The sequence below is a fragment of the Medicago sativa genome, chromosome 1, assembly GCF_051527215.1.
Source record: "Medicago sativa cultivar Bolivia chromosome 1, Bolivia_mono, whole genome shotgun sequence".
NCBI lineage: Eukaryota > Viridiplantae > Streptophyta > Magnoliopsida > Fabales > Fabaceae > Medicago > Medicago sativa.
Window position 1 is genome coordinate 15174461 of NC_140749.1, and position 20448 is coordinate 15194908.

Genomic DNA, 20448 nt, shown 5'->3' on the forward strand with positions numbered 1-20448 from the left:
AACAACATTCTTGCGACCCTTCATCTTGTGGCAAAATTTCCAACATAAGTTACCCATTTCGATTAGAAGATGACCCAATTCATTGCGGGGACAGAAGGTATGAACTAGCTTGTGAAAATGATGTAACAACTTTATATTTATACTCTGCAAAATATCATGTCCAGTCCATCAACTACAACAATTTCACAATCCGATTGGTTGATCCTGGTGTTCAACAATCTAATTGCTCTTCACTTCCTCTCTATTCAATGTCTCGATCTAATTTCTGTAACTCCCATGGTTACGACAATCACAATTGCAATGACCCATACATCGCCAGTTTCCCCCTATTTCTTTATCGACAAATTACCTGGGGTGAGCATGAAAATCTTTGGAATCATATAATATACTTGAACTGTACCCATCAAGTAACCAACAATAGTAAATATTTGAATACCACTCCGTGCCTTAATTGGAACTCCAGAGGATATTATATTTATGCTACGGCTGATGATTTAACTGCTGAAGACATTCAAGTTGGTTGCCGTGTAAAATTGGTCACACCAACTTCTTGGTCGGGTTTGCAAAGAGATTGATCACTTATTTATGATTTTTCGTCAAAAAAAAGAATACTTGCTTAGGATGTCATTCATCAGGCATTAATATATGGATTTGAGCTTTCATGGTTGCCTCTTATTTGCAAAAATACTTGCGGAGATTTTTCATTCTGCTACTTCGAGTACGACACCACGGAGACAGTTCAATGCGTTTACTCCTACTGCTTTGGGGCGGGGGATGCACGCAATAGTCGTTGTGGTAAAGTAATAAATTTACATTCAGATTATAAATTTCCTATTACTCATTAATCTTATTTTGGTGATGCAGATACATGGACTCGAATTAGATTATATGCTAAAGGTAAGAGTTTATCAACTTAAGTTGGGCCCAAATTAACCGTCTTGTTATTACGGTTTAAATTCATTTATTAGTTGTATAAAATATATAGTCTTAGCTGGATCATATATTATTTTCAATTTTATTTATATATACTAGCCGAAAGATTGGCACAGTCCGCTCTTTTTACTAAACTATTGTGTATATTTTATTATGAAGAGTTACTATTATGTTGGTTTGCAAGTGTGAGTTATATGTCCCACATCGGATAAAATAGTAAAGGTTGAACACTTTATAAGTAAGAGGACCCATAAACCCATTCTCTTAAGGTTTTGGGTAAGAGTGTGGTGTCTCTCTTGCTTGTGTGGTTGTTCTAGCCTTGATGTGGACGGTCCCCCTAGCTCCTCCAGTGACCCAAAAGTGGTATCAGAGCCCCGGTTCGACCAAGGGTGCGACCGAGGCTGCCGGTCAGTTGCGCAGAAAGCAGCAAGTGGCTCCTTGTACAGCAACGACGATACAGGCAAAAGTAAAAAGCTTCCGCTCTAGGGGAGCACGTTAAAGTGATGGACTCACATTTGAGGGGGGTTTGCAAGTGTGAGTTTCATGTCCCGCTGTTTACGTTGGATTTTCGTAAACAACCGCTGGTTTACAAATGGTAACTTGCAAGATCAACCAGTAAATCTTAGGACATATTGTGTTTGTTCTTGTTGTTAGAAATTCTGCGTTTTTGATGTCAAAAATATAAGAAATATGATAAAAACAATCGAATTCAATCCACTTGAACTCAATCGAACTTAATAAAGTAAAGTGCAAGAACACTTAAAGAACAAAGGGTAAATTGCATTGATTAAACAAAGGTTGGTACACAGATTCATACATTGCAACTTGTGACTCGTTTCTCGCTTCCATACGGATACTTTGAGTGTAAGTTTGTATGACGGAATTGTGACCCGTTTTTCCTATGAAAAACTACTATTTATACTAAGTCTAGAAATAACTACACTTCTTTGAAATTCAAACTACAACTGCCACAAGTCGACAGTTTTACTTATTTGAAAACAAACTTAAAATAAAAACTGACTTAAAGAATAACTGTTGATAACCACCTTCGAAAACTGCTTTATCGAAGTCTTCTAGCATCTTCGAACCCATATTTGCTTTCAACACAACACTCTGTTCGAATCTTCTTTAAATCTAGGTCAACTATACTTTGACCACATTTATTACAGCTAGTAAAATATATTGGCTAACAAATTGCCCCCCAGAAACGCCATTTTCGATTTCACCGAAGGAGAAAAAGACGTTTTTGAAAAAACTAACATTCTCCATCGAAATGAATGATGTCAGTATTTAATTCAAAACTAATTCAAATTTCCTTTAAATACTGACCCCACAATCTTAGTTAGTGGGCCACGTTCTCTATCATTGGAAAAGACAACACTTTAATGGTAAAACTGTCAAAATAAGATCTTGACATGTGTCATGATCAAAGGTCCATATAGAAGCAAACTCACCTTTACTCTTTTCACTTTTCACCATTTCATTTTCACTTTCACTGTTCCTCTTCTCCGCCAAAAAGTTCTCTCGAAGAAAAAACTTTGAACTTTCTGCAACTCCTATCTTTAAACACGAACTATTCATCAAATTCTCACAAAAACACTTAAACAATGACGAACGCAGCAGGAACCTCTCATGTGAATCGCGAAGAACCCATTGATTTTACTAAAGAAATCGCTAGTACTGCTCCTGCTTTTATGAACGAACCAGAGATCAATGAAGCTGAAAAAGCTATCTGGAAAACCCAGGTAATCATCCCTTGTACTGATACTCCACATGCATTTTTAGGCCCCATTTCTCTAGAACCTGAAACTCCAGAGATTAACTCTCTTTTCCCATGCATTGAAACTCAACCTCCTTTAATTTTCACAAAAGGTCCTTTTGACCTAAGTTTTGTAAAATCCAAAATTAGGACTGAACCGAAAACTTATCCAGAATACATTGCTTGGTTAGACAAAGTTCAAAAACAAAAGGGCCAATTTTGGAAAGAGAAAGGGATTTTTGATCTCATCCAAATATCTCGATATGGTCCAAAATACCATAATGAATTGATATTTGCTGCTTTACATTTTTGGAACCCATCGAACAACAGCCTTCACTTGAAATGTGGAATGCTCACTCCTACCCTTTTAGATGTGGCTGGCCTTACTAGCTTAAAACCAACTGGATACACCTTTAATCCAGATGTTACCACTTCTCAATACTCAGTAAATTTCGATAGCCCTGCCTATGGTTTATTTATAGCTAACAACCATGATACCGAATGTGCTGAAGTATCTGCAGATGAACATGTAGCTTTTTTGACCTACTGGTTATCTATGCATGTTTTTTGCTCAAGGTCAGTACAAGTCCCTAAGAAATTCATGTGTCTAGCTAGTCAGTTGCATGAAGGAACAGATATCTGTTTAAGCAAACTGATTCTAGGTTCTTTATATGAAACCCTTAACCAAACAACTAATAATCTTAGAGATTATCCCCAAACTGGTGGAAATTTAGTTGTATCAGGACCCATATGGTTGTTTCAACTATGGCTTTTAGCCATTTTTGGATCAAAACTTGCTTCGATCCTACCTTCCTCTTACACATCAGCATACTCAGACAAGACCACTGAAGGTATAGGCTTAGCTATGTTTCACCCCGATGGGAACAAGTCTTCACAACAACTTTTTGAAAATGCTTATACAACCCTGCTTGATTGTCCCATTTTCACCCCTATGATGGCACCATTTACCACTAGGAAATATGGACCTAACTGGTTCAAAGAGGACTTTCCTACTACTTCGAAAAAAGCCAATAAAACAGAAATCAATGCTATATGGGAAGCTTATTTGACCCCTACCTATCTATCTAGCAGACTTACACCTGGTAGCCCTTATGGAGTATATGGTTATCAACCTAACCATGTAGCTAGACAGTTTGGTATGGTTCAATCGAAACCCAGCTCCTTGTTCAAAAGTATAAGTGAATGGAAAATTCCTCTGATCGAACCTGTGTGGAAATCCATAATTCAAGCCAAGAGAACAACTGTGTTCGAGCCTACATATTTCTCAACATCATTTGCATGCTCTGAAGCATTCTTTCGATGGTGGCGAAATTATTACATACGCCAATCCAATCGAGGGAATCCCGATGAATTGCTGCCTCAACTGACCAGTACTTTTCACACTTTGCAGAACAAAGACAAGAAGACTAGAGGTACGCACATTAAAGAAATTCAGCAATTTCAAAGATATTATCAAACAACATATGACCCTTTACATCCAAAGAGGACAGTATATTATGCTGCTCAAACTCTGAGAGATAAAGTTCGAGAGAAAATTTCAGAAACAATTTTTCCCCCTGGAACACCCAATAAATATCTTTATGTTTTAGAAAAGAAAATGAGACTAGCAAGACTTCCATCTTGTAATCTTGCTTTGGCCTTCAGGCCACCATACCCAAAATGGTTACTTTATAATTTCAAATTCCCACAAAATAATTTAGTAACCTATGCTAAATGCAATTTATACCAATATAATGGTGAACTTGGCTATGAATTATCCCAAGTTCGAATCGAAACTCCCAGTATTATGGGTATGATTTTTTCTTTCGCTAAAACACATTAATACTATTGTTAAAAGAAATAGTACTTATCTGTATAATCACATATTTCAGCTTTGCCTTTAACTCCAGGAGAAGCAAAGCTCGATGATGCCAGCACCCAGAACACTTCGAAAAGCAAGTCTGACAAGAAGAAAAAGAAAGCTTCCCAAACTAAAGAAGTTGAATCGAAGAAATCTGAGGCTGCATCGAAGGAACCTCCTAAATCAAAGGAACCCAAAGTGAAAACAACTTCATCAAAAGGACATTCTAGATCGAAGAGCAAGAAAGAACAAGCAACTGTCGATCTCTCTGATGATGATAGTGAGGTGGAGATAACTAAAGAACAGATCGAAGCTTCCAAAGTAACACTTCCCAAAGTCCATACTGAAGGAAGAAGGAAAAGAAAACAAGAACAAATATCACTTGTCCAAGAAAAGGAAGTCGAAGTGGAAGCTTCTGAAAGTTCTCCCCCCATCTCACCATCTAAACCATTCAAACGTCGTCGAAAGACTTCTCATTCTAGTGCTCATTCACATGTTGGTGATAATGGTTCGAAGGTATTTTATCGAAACCATATTTTATACGAAATATCTCTAAATGTCTTGTTTTTTAAGCATCTATCTTATTCTTTTTAGGGTATCGAACAAGAACAAACTAATCCATCACAACATGGGCAAGTTCTTCCTTCTTCGAAGACCACTTCACCAATTGCTGAAGACAAAGAGGATGAGCATGATGATGCTAGCAGTCCAGAAGGTCTTAAAGTGGATCCTCCTCAACAACAACAGGCAGAAACACCCACTGATGACTTGGTAAATGATGAATCACTTAACAATGACCAATCTCATTCTGCACCCACCCTTGGAGATAATGTATCGAACTTTGCTACTGAAGATACAAACATAACTACTCAACAAGATGCTCCTGGTGATGCAGAGATGATTGCTCAACAAGATGCCCCTATGATCGATCTGGAAGAAATCGATCGATTGGCCAAAGATGATCCTTTCAATGCCTTTGCCTTGATAGCTAAGAGTAATACTCTTTTCTCAACTAGCACTGGCCAAACTTCTGATTCATCCAAGGGAAATCCCTCTGAGACTTCAAAGAACAACCTGCTAGCAGAATTTCAAAAGAAGATCATCGAAGCCAACTTGCTAGAGTTGATTGAAAAGGATGCTGGAGCTCTTGCTGAAATCAAGAGTTTATTTGAAAAACTTGGTGCTCTCCCAACTGGTTGGAAGTTTCGAAACCTGTTTAATTATCTTGAACCAATGTTGGAGAGTGTTAATCAAAATTTCCAGAAGAGGAAAACTGGTCAAGCTCAAATGGCAGAGAAGAAAGCGCATCATGATCAAATTGTGATCGAACTGTCATCCTTCCAAGAGAAATTTAAAATTCTTCAACAAGAAAGAAACAATGCGAAGCAGCAAGTGGTTGACATCGATGCCAAGATTAAAGAACTGGAAGCTCAGAAAGCTGAAATTTTGGCTAAGGATGAAGCCAGAAATCGAGAAGCCAATGAAGCTGTTAACAAATTCAAGCTCTCCAAGGAACTAGAGTCTACCATTGCTCAACTTGCAAATGACAACCATGCTCTCGATACCCAATTGGCTGAATACAAAAGCCAAATTGAGAAACTCATCTCATCATTTGAGATTTAGTTCTGTTTCCATTTTATTCTCTAAGACTTTTATTTTATTTCAGCCTTATCGAATATCTTGGTCTGTAATGTTTTTATAACAATTTGTGGACCATTTTCTATTTCGAACGACAATTTCTTTTCAATCATCGAAATTCCTTTCTTATTTTCTTGTATCGAATTTAAATTTTATTTAAATCCAAATAAGATTGGAACAATTTCCAAGACATTTTAATGATGAGGAAACAAAAAAGTAACTTTTTGTTTAACCCAACAAGTTAAACTTGCCTAGGAAGTTGAAAAGAAATAAAACAAATAAATGACCTTTTAACACAAATTAATCCTTTTTAAAATAAAACCTTTAAAACTTCCCTCAGATTACGAAGTTAAGTAACCATTGGCCATCGGAATAACTGTTCCCACGTGTCATCATCTTCAAAGCAAGAAGAACCGTTTGATTGAGCCACTTCTTTCAAGTTCCCTCCATTATAAATATGATTTTCCCTTTTATAAAAATCACTCTTTTCTTTGTTTCGTTTTCGTCTGAAAAGTCTTTCTTACTCAAAGCTTTTCTTTCTTAAATCATCATGACCACCATTGATAATCTGAGTGATGATCTTTTAGTCAAGATTGCTGCAAAGATTGCTGCTCAAAGCAGGAAAGATCTTTTCGCCTTTCGCCATACCAATAGCAGGCATTGGCGCGTCAGTGAAGATTCTGAAATTTCTAGGGCTTTTGGAAATGATGTCCTCTACTTCCTCTACGACCCCAATGAATGGTACAACAATGCTATGGTGGCTCATTCTAAGTTTGCTTTTAAACTTAGACTCTGGAATCATGGCAACGCCATGTTCTGTATTCTTCGAAGCACTCAACACATGTTGGATGCTAATCCAAACATTGAAGAAATGAAACGCCTCCTTACTACTGCTATCAATGCCACTGGCTCTCTGAGTGCAAGGTACTACCTTCTTCTCATCAATGCGCTCTCCATGCCTATGCCAGAAAACATCCTCGAAGACTTCAAAGATCTTGCATGGACACATCGATTGGCAGAATTTCGAAGCGACATTTTGGGAGGAACTTCAACTTATCGATTTCGCTGTCCTTGGTGGAATAGGCCCATGCCTATTTGGCTTACTAGGCGTCGTTTTTGCAACAACTACCACAACTGTGCAGGAGATGGGAGAATTGGAGGCTGGTATTCACTTCTACCTGGGCCAGATCATGACTACTACTTGGTCAATGCTTGCTTCAGGTGTCGTCTCGATACAGAAATTCGCTGGTTTCTCGATCGTTTTGGGATTGTAACTGAATGGTGAAAACCATTTCTAAATGCTTTCTAGACTTTAAGTACTTTGTGTTTTCTTTTGTAATGGTTTTTCCATTTTAAGCATTTCAATGTAACCTGCCCATCAGTTGGCATTTTTAAATTAACGCCAAGTTTTTATTTCGAATCAAATTACTCTTGTGTAATTTTAATTTCTTGTAACATCGGTTTATATTTTTTCAAATATTTACCGTTTATGCGTAGAATTCTCTGATCTTCTTGTAGTTCCTCGATCTCATACGCATTATTCGAAAAAACTCTTAGAATTTTCCATGGTCCTTCCCAACTAGGAGACCATTTTCCTAAACATCGATCCTTTTTATCCATAGGCAAAATAACTTTCCAAACTAAGTCTCCTTGCAGGAATAATTTCGATTTAACTCTTTTGTTATAGGCTTTTGCTATTCTTTCTTTTTGCTTTGTAAGCACTTCTAAAGCCATCAATCTTTCTTCATCAATATCTACTAATTCATCCAACATCATATCCAAATATTGATTTGTTGGAATTTCGATTTGTCTTTGAATTCGAGTAGATTGAAGTAAGATTTCTGTTGGCAATACAGCATCATGGCCATATGTTAATCGAAAAGGAGTAGTATTTATAGATTCTTTAGGAGAAGTTCGAACTGCCCATAAAGCTTCATAAAGAAACTCATGCCATTCTTTGGGTTTTTTCTTTTGGCTAGCTTTTCTTTTGATTATAGTAATCAAATTCTTATTTGCTGCTTCTACCTGACCATTTGCCTGAGCATAATATGGTGTTGAAGTCAACAATTTATATCCCATTTCTTCAGCAAATTTTACCATCTTTCGACCAGTGAATACAGATCCTTGATCTGTAGTAATAGTTTCTGGTATGCCAAATCTATAAACAATAAATTTTTGAATGAAGTTTATAACTTCATCTTGAGTAACATCTTTTAGTGGAACAGCTTCTATCCATTTAGTGAAATAATCTATTCCAACCAAAATATATTTGTAGCCTTTGGATGACTTAGGTTTGATTTCCCCAATTACATCTAAAGCCCATCCTCTGAATGGCCAAGGTTTTACTATTGAATGTAATTCACTAGCTGGTACTTTTTGAATTCCAGCATGTTCTTGACATTCTTTACAACCTTTAGCAAAGTTTATGCAATCTTTTAACATGGTTGGCCAATAAACACCTTGTCGAAACAAAAGCCATTTTATTTTATGGCCTGCTTGATGTGTACCACAAGCACCACTATGAGTATTCGATACAGCCAAATATGCTTCTGCTTCACTAAGGCATTTAAGTAAAACTCCTTCTGGAGTCTTTTTAAATAATTCATTGCCTATTATCACATAACTCAAGGCTCTATATTTGACTTTTCTACAAGTTGTGCCATCTGGATTTTCCAAAAAATTGACTATGGGTTTTCGCCAATCATCATCATCCAAATTGTTAACGACCAAAATTTCAGAAAATTTTGCACTCTGAAGGTATCCTTGAGATGTTTCCACGCCCCCAAGTTTTGGTCTTAACAATTTGTTAGGCACAATGTCCATCGAATTACGCTTTGTTTTAATTTCAATAACCTCTTGCTCTTGTTCCTTCGAAAGTTTGTACCCAGAAGCCAATTGAGCTAAATCATTAGCTTCTTGATTTTCTGCTCTAGGAACATGTTGAACTTCAATTTGAACAAAATGTTTAAGTAATGCATTAACTATAGTGTAATACATTATCAAAGTTTCTTTGAGGCATTTATACTCTTTTGTTATTTGCTTTATTACTAATTCAGAATCACCTCTAATAATTAAACATTTTGCCCCCAGTCCGAGCAAAATCTCTAAACCATTTATTAAGGCTTCATATTCTGCCTCATTATTCGAACAATATTGGCTAATTCGAAATTTATATTTGGTTACCTCATTTGTTGGTGAAACAATAACTATACCTATTCCAGAACCATTTTTATGACTAGACCCATCGAAATACAATGTCCATGGAAATGTTTCGATGCCCCCAGTCACAGGTTCTTCAATGGAATGATCAGCAATAAAATCAGCCACTATTTGGCCTTTCACAGTTTTCAAAGATTGATAAGTTAAAGAATATTCTGTGAGTGCCAAAGCCCATTTACCAACTCTACTATGCAGAATAGGTTTAGATAACATGTGCTTAATAATATCGAAATGGGAATAAACATAAACATCAAAAGGCTTTATATAATGTTTAAGTTTCATACATGAGAAATATAAACAAAGACATAGTTTCTCACTAGGATGATATCTTGTTTCAACATCACTTAAAACTCTACTAAGATAATAAATGGCTCTTTCTATACCATTTTCATCCTCTTGTGCTAACATACTCCCTATAGTTCTTTCAGATGATGCTATATATAACTTCATCTTTTTGTTTTTCAACAAAGGTGAAAGAATAGGAGGATTAGATAAATATGACTTTATGTCTTCAAATGCCTTTTGATGTTCAGGCTCCCATCTAAAAGTTTCTTCTTTCTTTAATCGAAGTAATGACGAGAATGCTTGCGCTCTGCCACTGAGATTAGAGATAAATCTTCTGAGGAAATTTATTTTGCCTAATAAAGACTGCAACTCTTTTTTGGTAGAGGGTGCTTTAGCCTCCATTATAGCTTTAGTCTTATTTTGATTGATTTCGATGCCCTTTTTATGGACAACAAATCCTAAAAAATCACCTGCACAAACACCAAACGCACATTTTAATGGATTCATTTTTAATCCATATTGTCTCATCCTTTCGAATGATAACCGTAAATGTTCTAAGTGTTTGTTTTCAGAAGATGATTTCACAACAATATCATCAATGTAAATTTGCATAAAATCTTCAATAAAATCATGAAACATTGAATTCATTGCTCTTTGATATATAGCACCAGCATTTTTAAGACCAAATGGCATTACTATCCACTCATAACATCCTAATGCCCCTGGGCATCGAAATGCTGTTTTAGAAACATCTTCTTCAGCAATAAATATTTGATTATAACCTGAATAACCATCAAGCATACTCAAATATTCGAAACCTGCTGCAGAATCTACCAACATTTCTGCTACTGGCATAGGATATTCATCTTTGGGAGTAGCGAGATTTAAATCTCTAAAATCAATACAAACTCTTATACTACCATTTTTCTTTTTAACAGGAACTACATTAGCTAACCAATCAACATACCTTGCAGGTCTGATGAAGCCACATTTGAGGAGTCTTTCGATTTCTTCTTTTATTTTTGGTAGAATCTCTGGTGCAAACCTTCTTGGAATTTGCTTCACTGGTTTCTTGTCTGTCCTGATTGGCAATTGCAACTCTACTACCTTTCTACTCAAACCAGGCATCTCATGATAATCCCAAGCAAAGCAATCCTTGTAATTTTTCAAAAGCGCCACAATTCGATCTTTGAAGCTCTTAGGAATCTTTGAACTTATGTATGTTGGTCTTTTTACAGAACCATCTCCTATATCCACTTCTTCAAGAGGATCTTGGGCCTTCATTTTTATTGTAGATCCCATTGGATCTTCTTCAAAACCCAAAGGTTCATCATCATAAATACAATCTAATTTTTTATCATCAATGAGGTCATCAGAATTATTTTCCACTGAAGCATCGAAGACCTCTTCTTCTTTGGCTGTTTCAGCCAAATCGAAGTTTTTCTCGGCTACATAAGCCGTAATCTTTTCCCATATGCTGGGCTCAACCATTGATCACTTATTGATATCCCACCTAGTTGGTGAGATTCCATTTGCTGAACATCCTTGGTCATCAGTGACCCTCTTGTACGAAGTACTTCTTGTCTTCAGCAAATCTTTTTCCTTTACAGGTATCTTCTCATGGCAATCTTCGTTGTTCACCACTACGAAGTCATCGTCGAATGCAGTTTTCCAACGAAAACCCCATTATGGTGCAAGTTTTACAAAGAATTTTTCTTCTTTAGTCATAGAACTTGATGCGTCATTTTCCATGAATGGTGCAATAAATTGAAGCTGTTTGTCAAAGTTCTTTTTGTTGATATCTTGATTATCAACTTCAGCTTTAAAATAATAACTCTGATCAGCCTCAATATTCTCTACCAAACCATCTTTCCTCCAAATCACAATCCTTTGATGCATTGTAGAAGGAACTGCACCTACAGCATGGATCCATTCCCTTCCTAATAATGCATTGAAATTGGCTTTAGAAGGAACTACCAAAAACACAGTTGCTCTGGTTATGCTTCCTACTACCAATTCTAGTTCGATAGCACCAAGAGATTGTCCAGTAGATCCCTCATAATTAGTGAGCACTACATTATGTGGTTTCAAATCACATTCAGAAATACCAAGTTTCCTTAGAAAAGATTGTGGTAAGAGATTAACAGTAGCACCACCATCTACCAACACTTTGTTAATTCCAACACCATTTAATTTAGCTTGAATAAACAAAGGCTTTAAATGAAGCTTCATGCTATCATCAGGTTTCTCGAACACTGCATGTTGATCTTCGATGCAGCCATTATTCATAACATAATAACATAGAGGTCTATGACGAGCCATTTCCTCAGTGAAATCACATTCATCATCATGATTGGCCTTCGAAGATACATCATGTGCATATTCAATTGGTAGTACAGAAACCACACATATAATGTCAAGACTTGGTTCAGAATCTGAAAAAGTAGAAGTTAGAATATCATCATCCCCTTTAGGGATGTTTAAAGCAGAAGATAATGGAGGGAAAATTCTTTCAGTAGCTGGTTTTTTAACCATTTCGAAAACTATTGGTTGTTTTCCCTTACTTTTGTCACCATTAGTGACATCTTTTAAAACTCCTTCCTTTTTCTGGCGTTGAAAACGGCGCCATTGAGTTCTAGTCATAGGATTCTTACCTTTATAGTTATTTTTGTAAGCATACTTGTTAGGATTAGAACTCTCTGGTTGGTCTGGAACTTTGACAGCCCTTTTTACCCATTTTGTTGGTGGTGCTGGAGGCGCAGAATGACCAGTTTTCTTGCCTCCAGAGAAAACCCAAGTATCAATAGGAGACTTCGATGAAGGAACGAACGTCTTCTTATGGTTCTTCACTTGATACTTCTCTGAAGTTTTCATCTTGTAAGGAACACCTCTTTTGTTAAAGCCAAACTTAGAACGGTTCTCGAACCACCCTCCTTTACGTTTTGTTTGAGGTTGATATCCTTCAACTGATTTCGCAGCTTCTTTATCGAACACTGCACTACATCGAGGACAAAGCATAGCATGGGTGTTAGATATTTTACATCGGTTTAAAAAATCAACCAAATCTTCTTCAGCCTTTGGATATGCTTTCTCCATTTCCTTGGCCAATTGATCTTCAGTAACCACTGGCTCTTCAATTCGATGGTCCTCAGTAACCATTTCTACATCAATATTATCTGAAATTTCCACCATATTGATAGAAATACCAGCAAACATAGATTCTACCACATTGGTAGACACATCAGCAAACATGGACTCTGCCTTTTTCATAGGATCTCCATCCACTTGTTGTTTTGGTTTTTCTCCGAATTTTAGCCTCCCTTCATCAAGAGCTTTTTGTACAGAATCCCTGAAACGAGTACATCGAGATAGGTTATGACCTAAAAAACCATGGAATTTACAAAATCCTCTTTTCTTCCTTTGTTCCAAAGGAGGTAACTTCATATTAGGTGGCACCAATATTATGCCATCATTAACTAATAGATCAAAAATTTCTTCACTTTTAGTAATATCAAAAGTATAAGTTTTAGAAGGATATTTGTCACTCTTGGGATCTTCAGGATTTTTTCCATTGGATGGCCTCAACATTTTACAAGCATATGGAGGTCCGTCTTTTAATTCTGCCAGGTTTATATCATTGTCTTCAACGATATCTAAACCCCAATCGAATTCGGGTTCACTATCTCCTGTTTCTATATAGGCAATTTTTTCTTTTTTAGAAAATTTGTTATGAGTTCTAGTTTTTTCAGCTTTAAGTCTTTCAACTTGTCGAACTCTGTCTGCCAATTGGGCCATGTCTCTTAAGTACTGGGTATCTAATTTCTTTCGAACAGAATAATCGAGGCCACCAGCAGCCATTTCGACTAATTCATATTCTGGAACAGAAGTAAAACATCTAGCCTTAAGGAGACGAAACCTATTGAGATAATCATCGATTGACTCATGACTTTTACGTCGAACACTGGCCAATTCTTTCAAACTAATCTTAGATTGACCCATGTAAAATTGTTTCCAACTATAAATTGAATGAGGAGGTAAAGTTGTAAACCAAGTAAAAGCATTTTTTGTCAAAGAACTTGGGAAATATTTCATTCTCAAATTTTCATTTTCTGCAATATTTCCTGCTTCCATGAGAAACCTAGCAATGTGTTCGACAGTAGATTCATCAGTTTCTCCAGCAAATTTGGTAAACTTTGGAATTTTCCAATTTCTAGGCAATTTAGCATCTAAAACATACTCAGACAAAGGAGACGCAAAATTTGGTCGACGTAAACCCATATTAAAACCACTTTGGGCTAACAAGGCCTCGACAATACCCGCTATATTATTCTGACCATCGAAATTGTTCCGACGGGCTTGTAAAACCACTTGATCGGCATCCTGGTTTCTATTAACCAAAATGGGTTGCCTTTCAGGTTCTGCCTGAACTTGTGGTTGTACTACTTGTGGTTGGACAATATTTTCATGATTTCGAACCATTGGTTCATCAGCAATTATTTCAATTGCCCTCACATTTCGATTTTGAGGTAATTGGGTATTTTGGATTGGTGGAGCGCCAAAGAAATTGGCAATTCTTTCCATTTGATTAGACAACCGTTGATAACTAGTGTTGGTGTCTCGAATTAAAGGATTTATGACAGTACCAATTTGTTGGGTCATCATATTAATCATATCATGATTAGTTTCTTCCATAGTTTGCCTAATGGCAGCCATAGAAGCGTTGGTTAAATTTTGTTGGGGACTTCTATATGTTGTAGATACCCCAGGACCAAAAAGTTGTGGTAATGAAACATTTAAATTCTCTGAAAACATATTACCACTAGTTTGTAAGCCTTGCATTAATGATGATGGCATACCATATGGCATTGATCTATGATCCCAAACTCCTTGAATAGAAGTATTATTTGGATAATCATGTGAAGTTTGGGTAACCATCGAAGGCATGGCTTGAGAAATTACTGTGGCCATCGAAGGCATGGCCTGAGACGATGTTTGAATGACTGTATTACTAGTTGGAATAGCCTGGGATGTTCTAACATTCCCTGGGGATGAAACATCATCTTCAACCGTCACTTGATCCACATCTTCATTTGAAGATATTGGATTTGTTTTCTTTTGGTTGTTAGCGCGTGTCATATTAAGAAGCAATTTCTTGTTTCTTAATTGCATACACAACAAAACAAACCAGAATTAAAAGAAACTCTAACAAAAACTATAAACAAAAACACAAACGGTCCCACTGGGCGTGCCAATTTGTTTACGTTGGATTTTCGTAAACAACCGCTGGTTTACAAATGGTAACTTGCAAGATCAACCAGTAAATCTTAGGACATATTGTGTTTGTTCTTGTTGTTAGAAATTCTGCGTTTTTGATGTCAAAAATATAAGAAATATGATAAAAACAATCGAATTCAATCCACTTGAACTCAATCGAACTTAATAAAGTAAAGTGCAAGAACACTTAAAGAACAAAGGGTAAATTGCATTGATTAAACAAAGGTTGGTACACAGATTCATACATTGCAACTTGTGACTCGTTTCTCGCTTCCATACGGATACTTTGAGTGTAAGTTTGTATGACGGAATTGTGACCCGTTTTTCCTATGAAAAACTACTATTTATACTAAGTCTAGAAATAACTACACTTCTTTGAAATTCAAACTACAACTGCCGCAAGTCGACAGTTTTACTTATTTGAAAACAAACTTAAAATAAAAACTGACTTAAAGAATAACTGTTGATAACCACCTTCGAAAACTGCTTTATCGAAGTCTTCTAGCATCTTCGAACCCATATTTGCTTTCAACACAACACTCTGTTCGAATCTTCTTTAAATCTAGGTCAACTATACTTTGACCACATTTATTACAGCTAGTAAAATATATTGGCTAACACCCGCATCGGATAATTGATGTGGACGGTCCCCCTAGCTCCTCCAGTGACCCAAAAGTGGTATCAGAGCCCCGGTTCGACCAAGGGTGCGACCGAGGCTGCCGGTCAGTTGCGCAGAAAGCAGCAAGTGGCTCCTTGTACAGCAACGACGATACAGGCAAAAGTAAAAAGCTTCCGCTCTAGGGGAGCACGTTAAAGTGATGGACTCACATTTGAGGGGGGTTTGCAAGTGTGAGTTACATGTCCCGCATCGGATAAAATAATAAAGGTTATTTGAGGGGGGTTTGCAAGTGTGAGTTACATGTCCCGCATCGGATAAAATAATAAAGGTTTTGTTAGGGCAGCAAACTTGTTCAACAAGCAACAGAAAACCATAAGTTGTTTTGTAAACCAGAAGCAGTTTCTGGGTTGTTAGGGTTTGTGAATTTGAGAGAGAGGAATTGAGAGAAGAGAAAGATTGTGAATTGATGAAAAGTGTTTTATTGATTGTAAACTGAATGTACAATGAATTGTAGCTTATATACACAACTAGTTAGGTAGCTTGAAGCACACACACAATGTAACAAACCCTAACCTCTTATTAGCTACGTACACTCTATCAAACTTGTAACAAACTTCAAAACAAACTAAAACAAAATGTGATTAATCACCTAAACATGATTATCACTAAACTAAACTTGAATTAGTAACAAAACTAACATTTTCTACTCTCTAATTGCTCATTTGAAATTTTTTTATCTCAGTGTATATCAATTCTTCCCTTCAATAGCAATATTCCCCATTCCTTCTGCAACCAAGACTCTATGATCTGCAAGCTTCACTTTTGTATTTCTTCCAGGATCCGCTTGACTCAACCATGTCTTGTTCCCAGTCATGTGATTAGAACAACCAGTATCTAAGAACCAACTTTCTGAATTGCAGCTCTCATTACTGGTTGTTGTAACCATCATGAATAATGACTCTGAATCTGAATCATCTTGTGCAATTTTTGCTTCCTCTTCATCATTCTTTGCATGCTTTCCTTTTCCAGACCAACATTCTGAAGCATAATGCCCAAATTTCTCACATTTGAAGCATTGAATCTTCTTCTTATCAGTTTTCTTCTTCTGATTAGATTTTCCCTCCTTTGAAGATTCACCTTTTTCAGATCCATTGTTTTTGCCTTTAGACGAATTTCCTCCCTTAGGGTTTTTCTTCCCTTTCTTATAATTCTTCCTATCATTATCATCCTTCTTGACAGTTTGAACTTGCAAGGCTTGTTGAATTGATCTTTCACTACTACTTTCTGAAACCATCAATTCATGAGCTTCTAAAGAACTCTGCAACTCCTCAATCTTCAATGTCTTAACATCTTTTGATTCCTGGCCTGGATTGCCACCACAATGAAATCAAATCTTGGAGATAAAGTCCTCAAGATCTTTTCAACAATCTGTTGATCTGTCACAGCTTCCCAACAAGCATTCATCTGATTCACAAGATTGATGAGTTTGGAGATGTATTCAGCAATTTTCTGATCATCTTCCATCTGCATCAACTCAAACTTCCTCCTTAGTGCTTGAAGCTTAATCACCTTCACCTTATCATCACCTTCATGGTACTTTGAAAGAATATCCCAGGCTTCCTTGGAACTAACCGTTTTTGAGATTCTTTCAAAGTTGGCTTCATCAAGACTTTGTTGGATCAGGAACAAAGCCTTGCAATATTTCTTCTTCAATTCCTTGTGTGAATTCCTTTGCACATCAGTGGGATTCGTAGCTAATTCCACTACACCATTCTGCACAATTTCAAGCAAATCTTGTGCACCAAACAAGTTCTTCATCACTGCACTCCATCGTTCCCAATTGCGCACTTCAAGAATTGGAAGATGAGTGTTGAAACTGCTGCTAGCATTCATGGTGTTTCCTTCAGCGTTTCTTCCTGCAATTGCGTGATTGAAGATCTTGTTTTTTTAACCTTAAGAAGGAAACCACAAGCTCTTGATGCCAATTTGTTAGCGCAGCAAGGTTGTTCAACAAGCAACAGAAAACCAGAAGCTGTTTTGTAAACCATAAGCAATTTCTGGTTTGTTAGGGTTTGTGAATTTGAGAGAGAGGAATTGAGAGAAGAGAAAGATTGTGAATTGATGAAAAGTGTTTTATTGATTGTAAACTGAATGTACAATGAATTGTAGCTTATATACACAACTAGTTAGGTCGCTTGAAGCACACGCAATGTAACAAACCCTAACCTCTTACTAGCTACACTCTAACAAACTTGTAACAAACTTCAAAACAAACTAAAACAAAATGTGATTAATCACCTAAACATGATTATCACTAAACTAAACTTGAATTAGTAACAAAACTAACATATTCTACTCCCTAATTGCTCATTTGAAAAAATTTCATCTTAGTGTATATCAATGATAATTATTGTTTTTGTTACTCGAAATATTTTGTGTGGTAAGAGAAAAAAATTGTGTTTATACACTTTTTTAATATTTGGATTCACTATCATTCATTATCTTTTTTAAATGATAAGGAAAGAAATCGGACATATACAATTTGTTAGATTTTGTTTTATTATTTGAATTTACTCTTGTATATTTGTTATATGTGTTATTTGTATTGAAAGTAGAGGGTAATTTTGCACGTAGAAAAAATCAACCCAAAAGAAAAAAAAATAGAAAAAGTCTATTTTTTTTATATATAGTATAGATGAATTAAATATTTTTGCTATCATCAATTTATTCACTTAAGTCAAACTTTTGTTGCAGATACTATCGGGGGTATTCGGAAAGGCGAGTTCTTTAATCTTTCTGCTATGAAAAATATTTACAAGCATGATTTAATTTTGTCAGTTTTTGTTATTAAGATTTGACTTTTTTTGGTGGATTGCTGAGATTGTATATTTGAAATGAATAGTACTATTTTGCTTAAGAAACACAACATTTTTTGGGTGTACGATATTCAATAACACCTTAATTTTAAGTCTGAATAAAATATATATGCCTGAATTTTGTTGTTAACTGTTATCAATATTTATCTTGTTGGTATACATAAAAGGACCAAACTTTGTGTACGATAATAATCCCCGCTGGAAACTGGGAGTGACCTTAGGACACTATATTCTACCATCATTTTTGTCAGCTAGAATTCTGTTTGGGATAACATTTTTTACTACACTACTGATATACAAATGGCGAAAAAGACATTGGTCAATGTATGAATGTATTGAGTTATATCTACAACAAAACAACCTCATGCCCATTGGATATTCATATAAACAAATTAAGAAAATGACAAGAGGTTTCAAAGAAAAGTTGGGCGAAGGTGGCTTTGGCACTGTGTTTAAGGGAAACCAACGTAGTGGGCCTTGTGTGGCAATCAAGATGTTGGGTAAGTCAAAAGGTAATTGCCAAGACTTTATAAATGAAGTTGCAACTATTGGAAGAATACATCATTTGAATGTGGTACAATTACTTGGATTTTGTATTGAGGGATCAAAAAGAGCACTTGTTTATGAATTCATGCCCAATGGATCTCTTGATAAGTTCATTTTCTCTAAACAAGGGAGTAAAAAATTAAGCTGCAGCCAAATACATGATATTTCAATCGGAGTAGCTCGAGGAATTGCTTATCTCCACCATGGATGTGAAATGAAGATTTTACATTTTGATACCCCACAATATTCTACTTGATGAGCACTTTATCCCAAAAATATCTGACTTTGGACTCGCAAAACTATATCCGCTACAGAATAGCATTGTCACAATGACTGCAGTGAGAGGTACTATTGGATATATGGCTCCGGAGTTGTTCTACAAAAATATTGGGGGAGTGTCATATAAGGCCGATGTTTATAGTTTTGGGATGCTTTTGATGGAGATGGCAAGTAAAAGGAAAAATCTAAATGCCCATGCGGAACATTCAAGCCAGCTTTACTTTCCTTTATGGATTTATGATCAATTTGGACAAGAGGGAGAAATAGAAATAGAAGATGTCACAGAGGAGGAAAATAAAATAGTAAAGAAGATGATCATAGTCGCGCTTTGGTGTATACAATTGAAACCAGCTGATCGCCCCTCAATGAACAAAGTAGTGGAGATGCTCGAAGGAGATGTTGAAAGCCTTGAAATGCCTCCAAAGCCAACCCTTTATCCACATGAAACGGTTGTAGAGGATCAAAGAGCCAACCTTGACCAAACAATGCTGAGTGATGATTACACTAGTTCTTATGATTCTGTTGAAAGAGAACCTAATTCTCTGATAGAGAATATTGCTTGAATGTTCACAATAACAATCTTCTGTACCCACTTTGTCTTTTGCATTGTTCTTATGTAACGCTTCATTCGTCGATATATCTTTTACCGTGTGTTAAAAAAGCTTCTCGTACATTTGAAGTCCCTACATATGTAATAATGTTACATTAAAATCCGATTCTACTGTGAACCTTTATGGTAATTTAGCATGTTTTACCATTTAGGATATAAATGGTGAGCTATTTGTTCTTCATGCTTATTAGATTGGATAACTATCTTAATTCCAAAATAAACAATTCATACAGGCTTGTGTGAATCTAATCATGTTAGCGTAAATTGACTAACTGAACCTTCATGCTACAGGAACTATGGGTGTAAACAAGGTAACTGCCTAGTTAGTTAAGAAAGCTAGCAAAATGTGTGTATAAATAGAACCTAGTGAAGTATTTCATGTATGCAATTCAATTCTGTTTCAAGCCTTTCCCTCACCAATCCATCTTCTTTAACAGTGTTCTATCAATATCACCCATGAAAAATTGGTGCTGTTATTATTATGAAAATCTAATATGGTCTAGTGGGATCTAATGAAGTGAATGGGGCTTTATTTCTTGACGATGATCA

The 20448-nt window shown here is 36.1% G+C and overlaps 2 protein-coding genes and 1 pseudogene across 2 annotated transcripts; 2 read left to right on the plus strand and 1 right to left on the minus strand.

The window, feature by feature from the left end:
• Window positions 1-2540: 2540 nt before the first annotated feature.
• On the plus strand, window positions 2541-6279 carry LOC146953001 (uncharacterized). Its single transcript, XM_085740725.1, has 4 exons — window positions 2541-2805; window positions 3838-4125; window positions 4603-5069; window positions 5148-6279. Exons 1-4 carry the CDS (start codon window positions 2541-2543, stop codon window positions 6174-6176), a joined length of 2049 nt encoding a protein of 682 aa, XP_085596851.1. The 3' UTR covers window positions 6177-6279.
• Window positions 6280-16336: 10057 nt separating this feature from the next.
• LOC146953002 (uncharacterized) lies at window positions 16337-17481 on the minus strand. The gene is made up of 2 exons (XM_085740738.1): window positions 17043-17481; window positions 16337-16953 (listed from the first exon to the last, which is right to left on the minus strand). The coding sequence occupies exons 1-2, from the start codon at window positions 17479-17481 to the stop codon at window positions 16337-16339; spliced, it is 1056 nt and encodes a 351-aa protein (XP_085596864.1).
• Window positions 17482-18786: 1305 nt separating this feature from the next.
• Window positions 18787-19992, plus strand: LOC146953003 (rust resistance kinase Lr10 pseudogene; annotated as a pseudogene).
• Window positions 19993-20448: the final 456 nt, after the last annotated feature.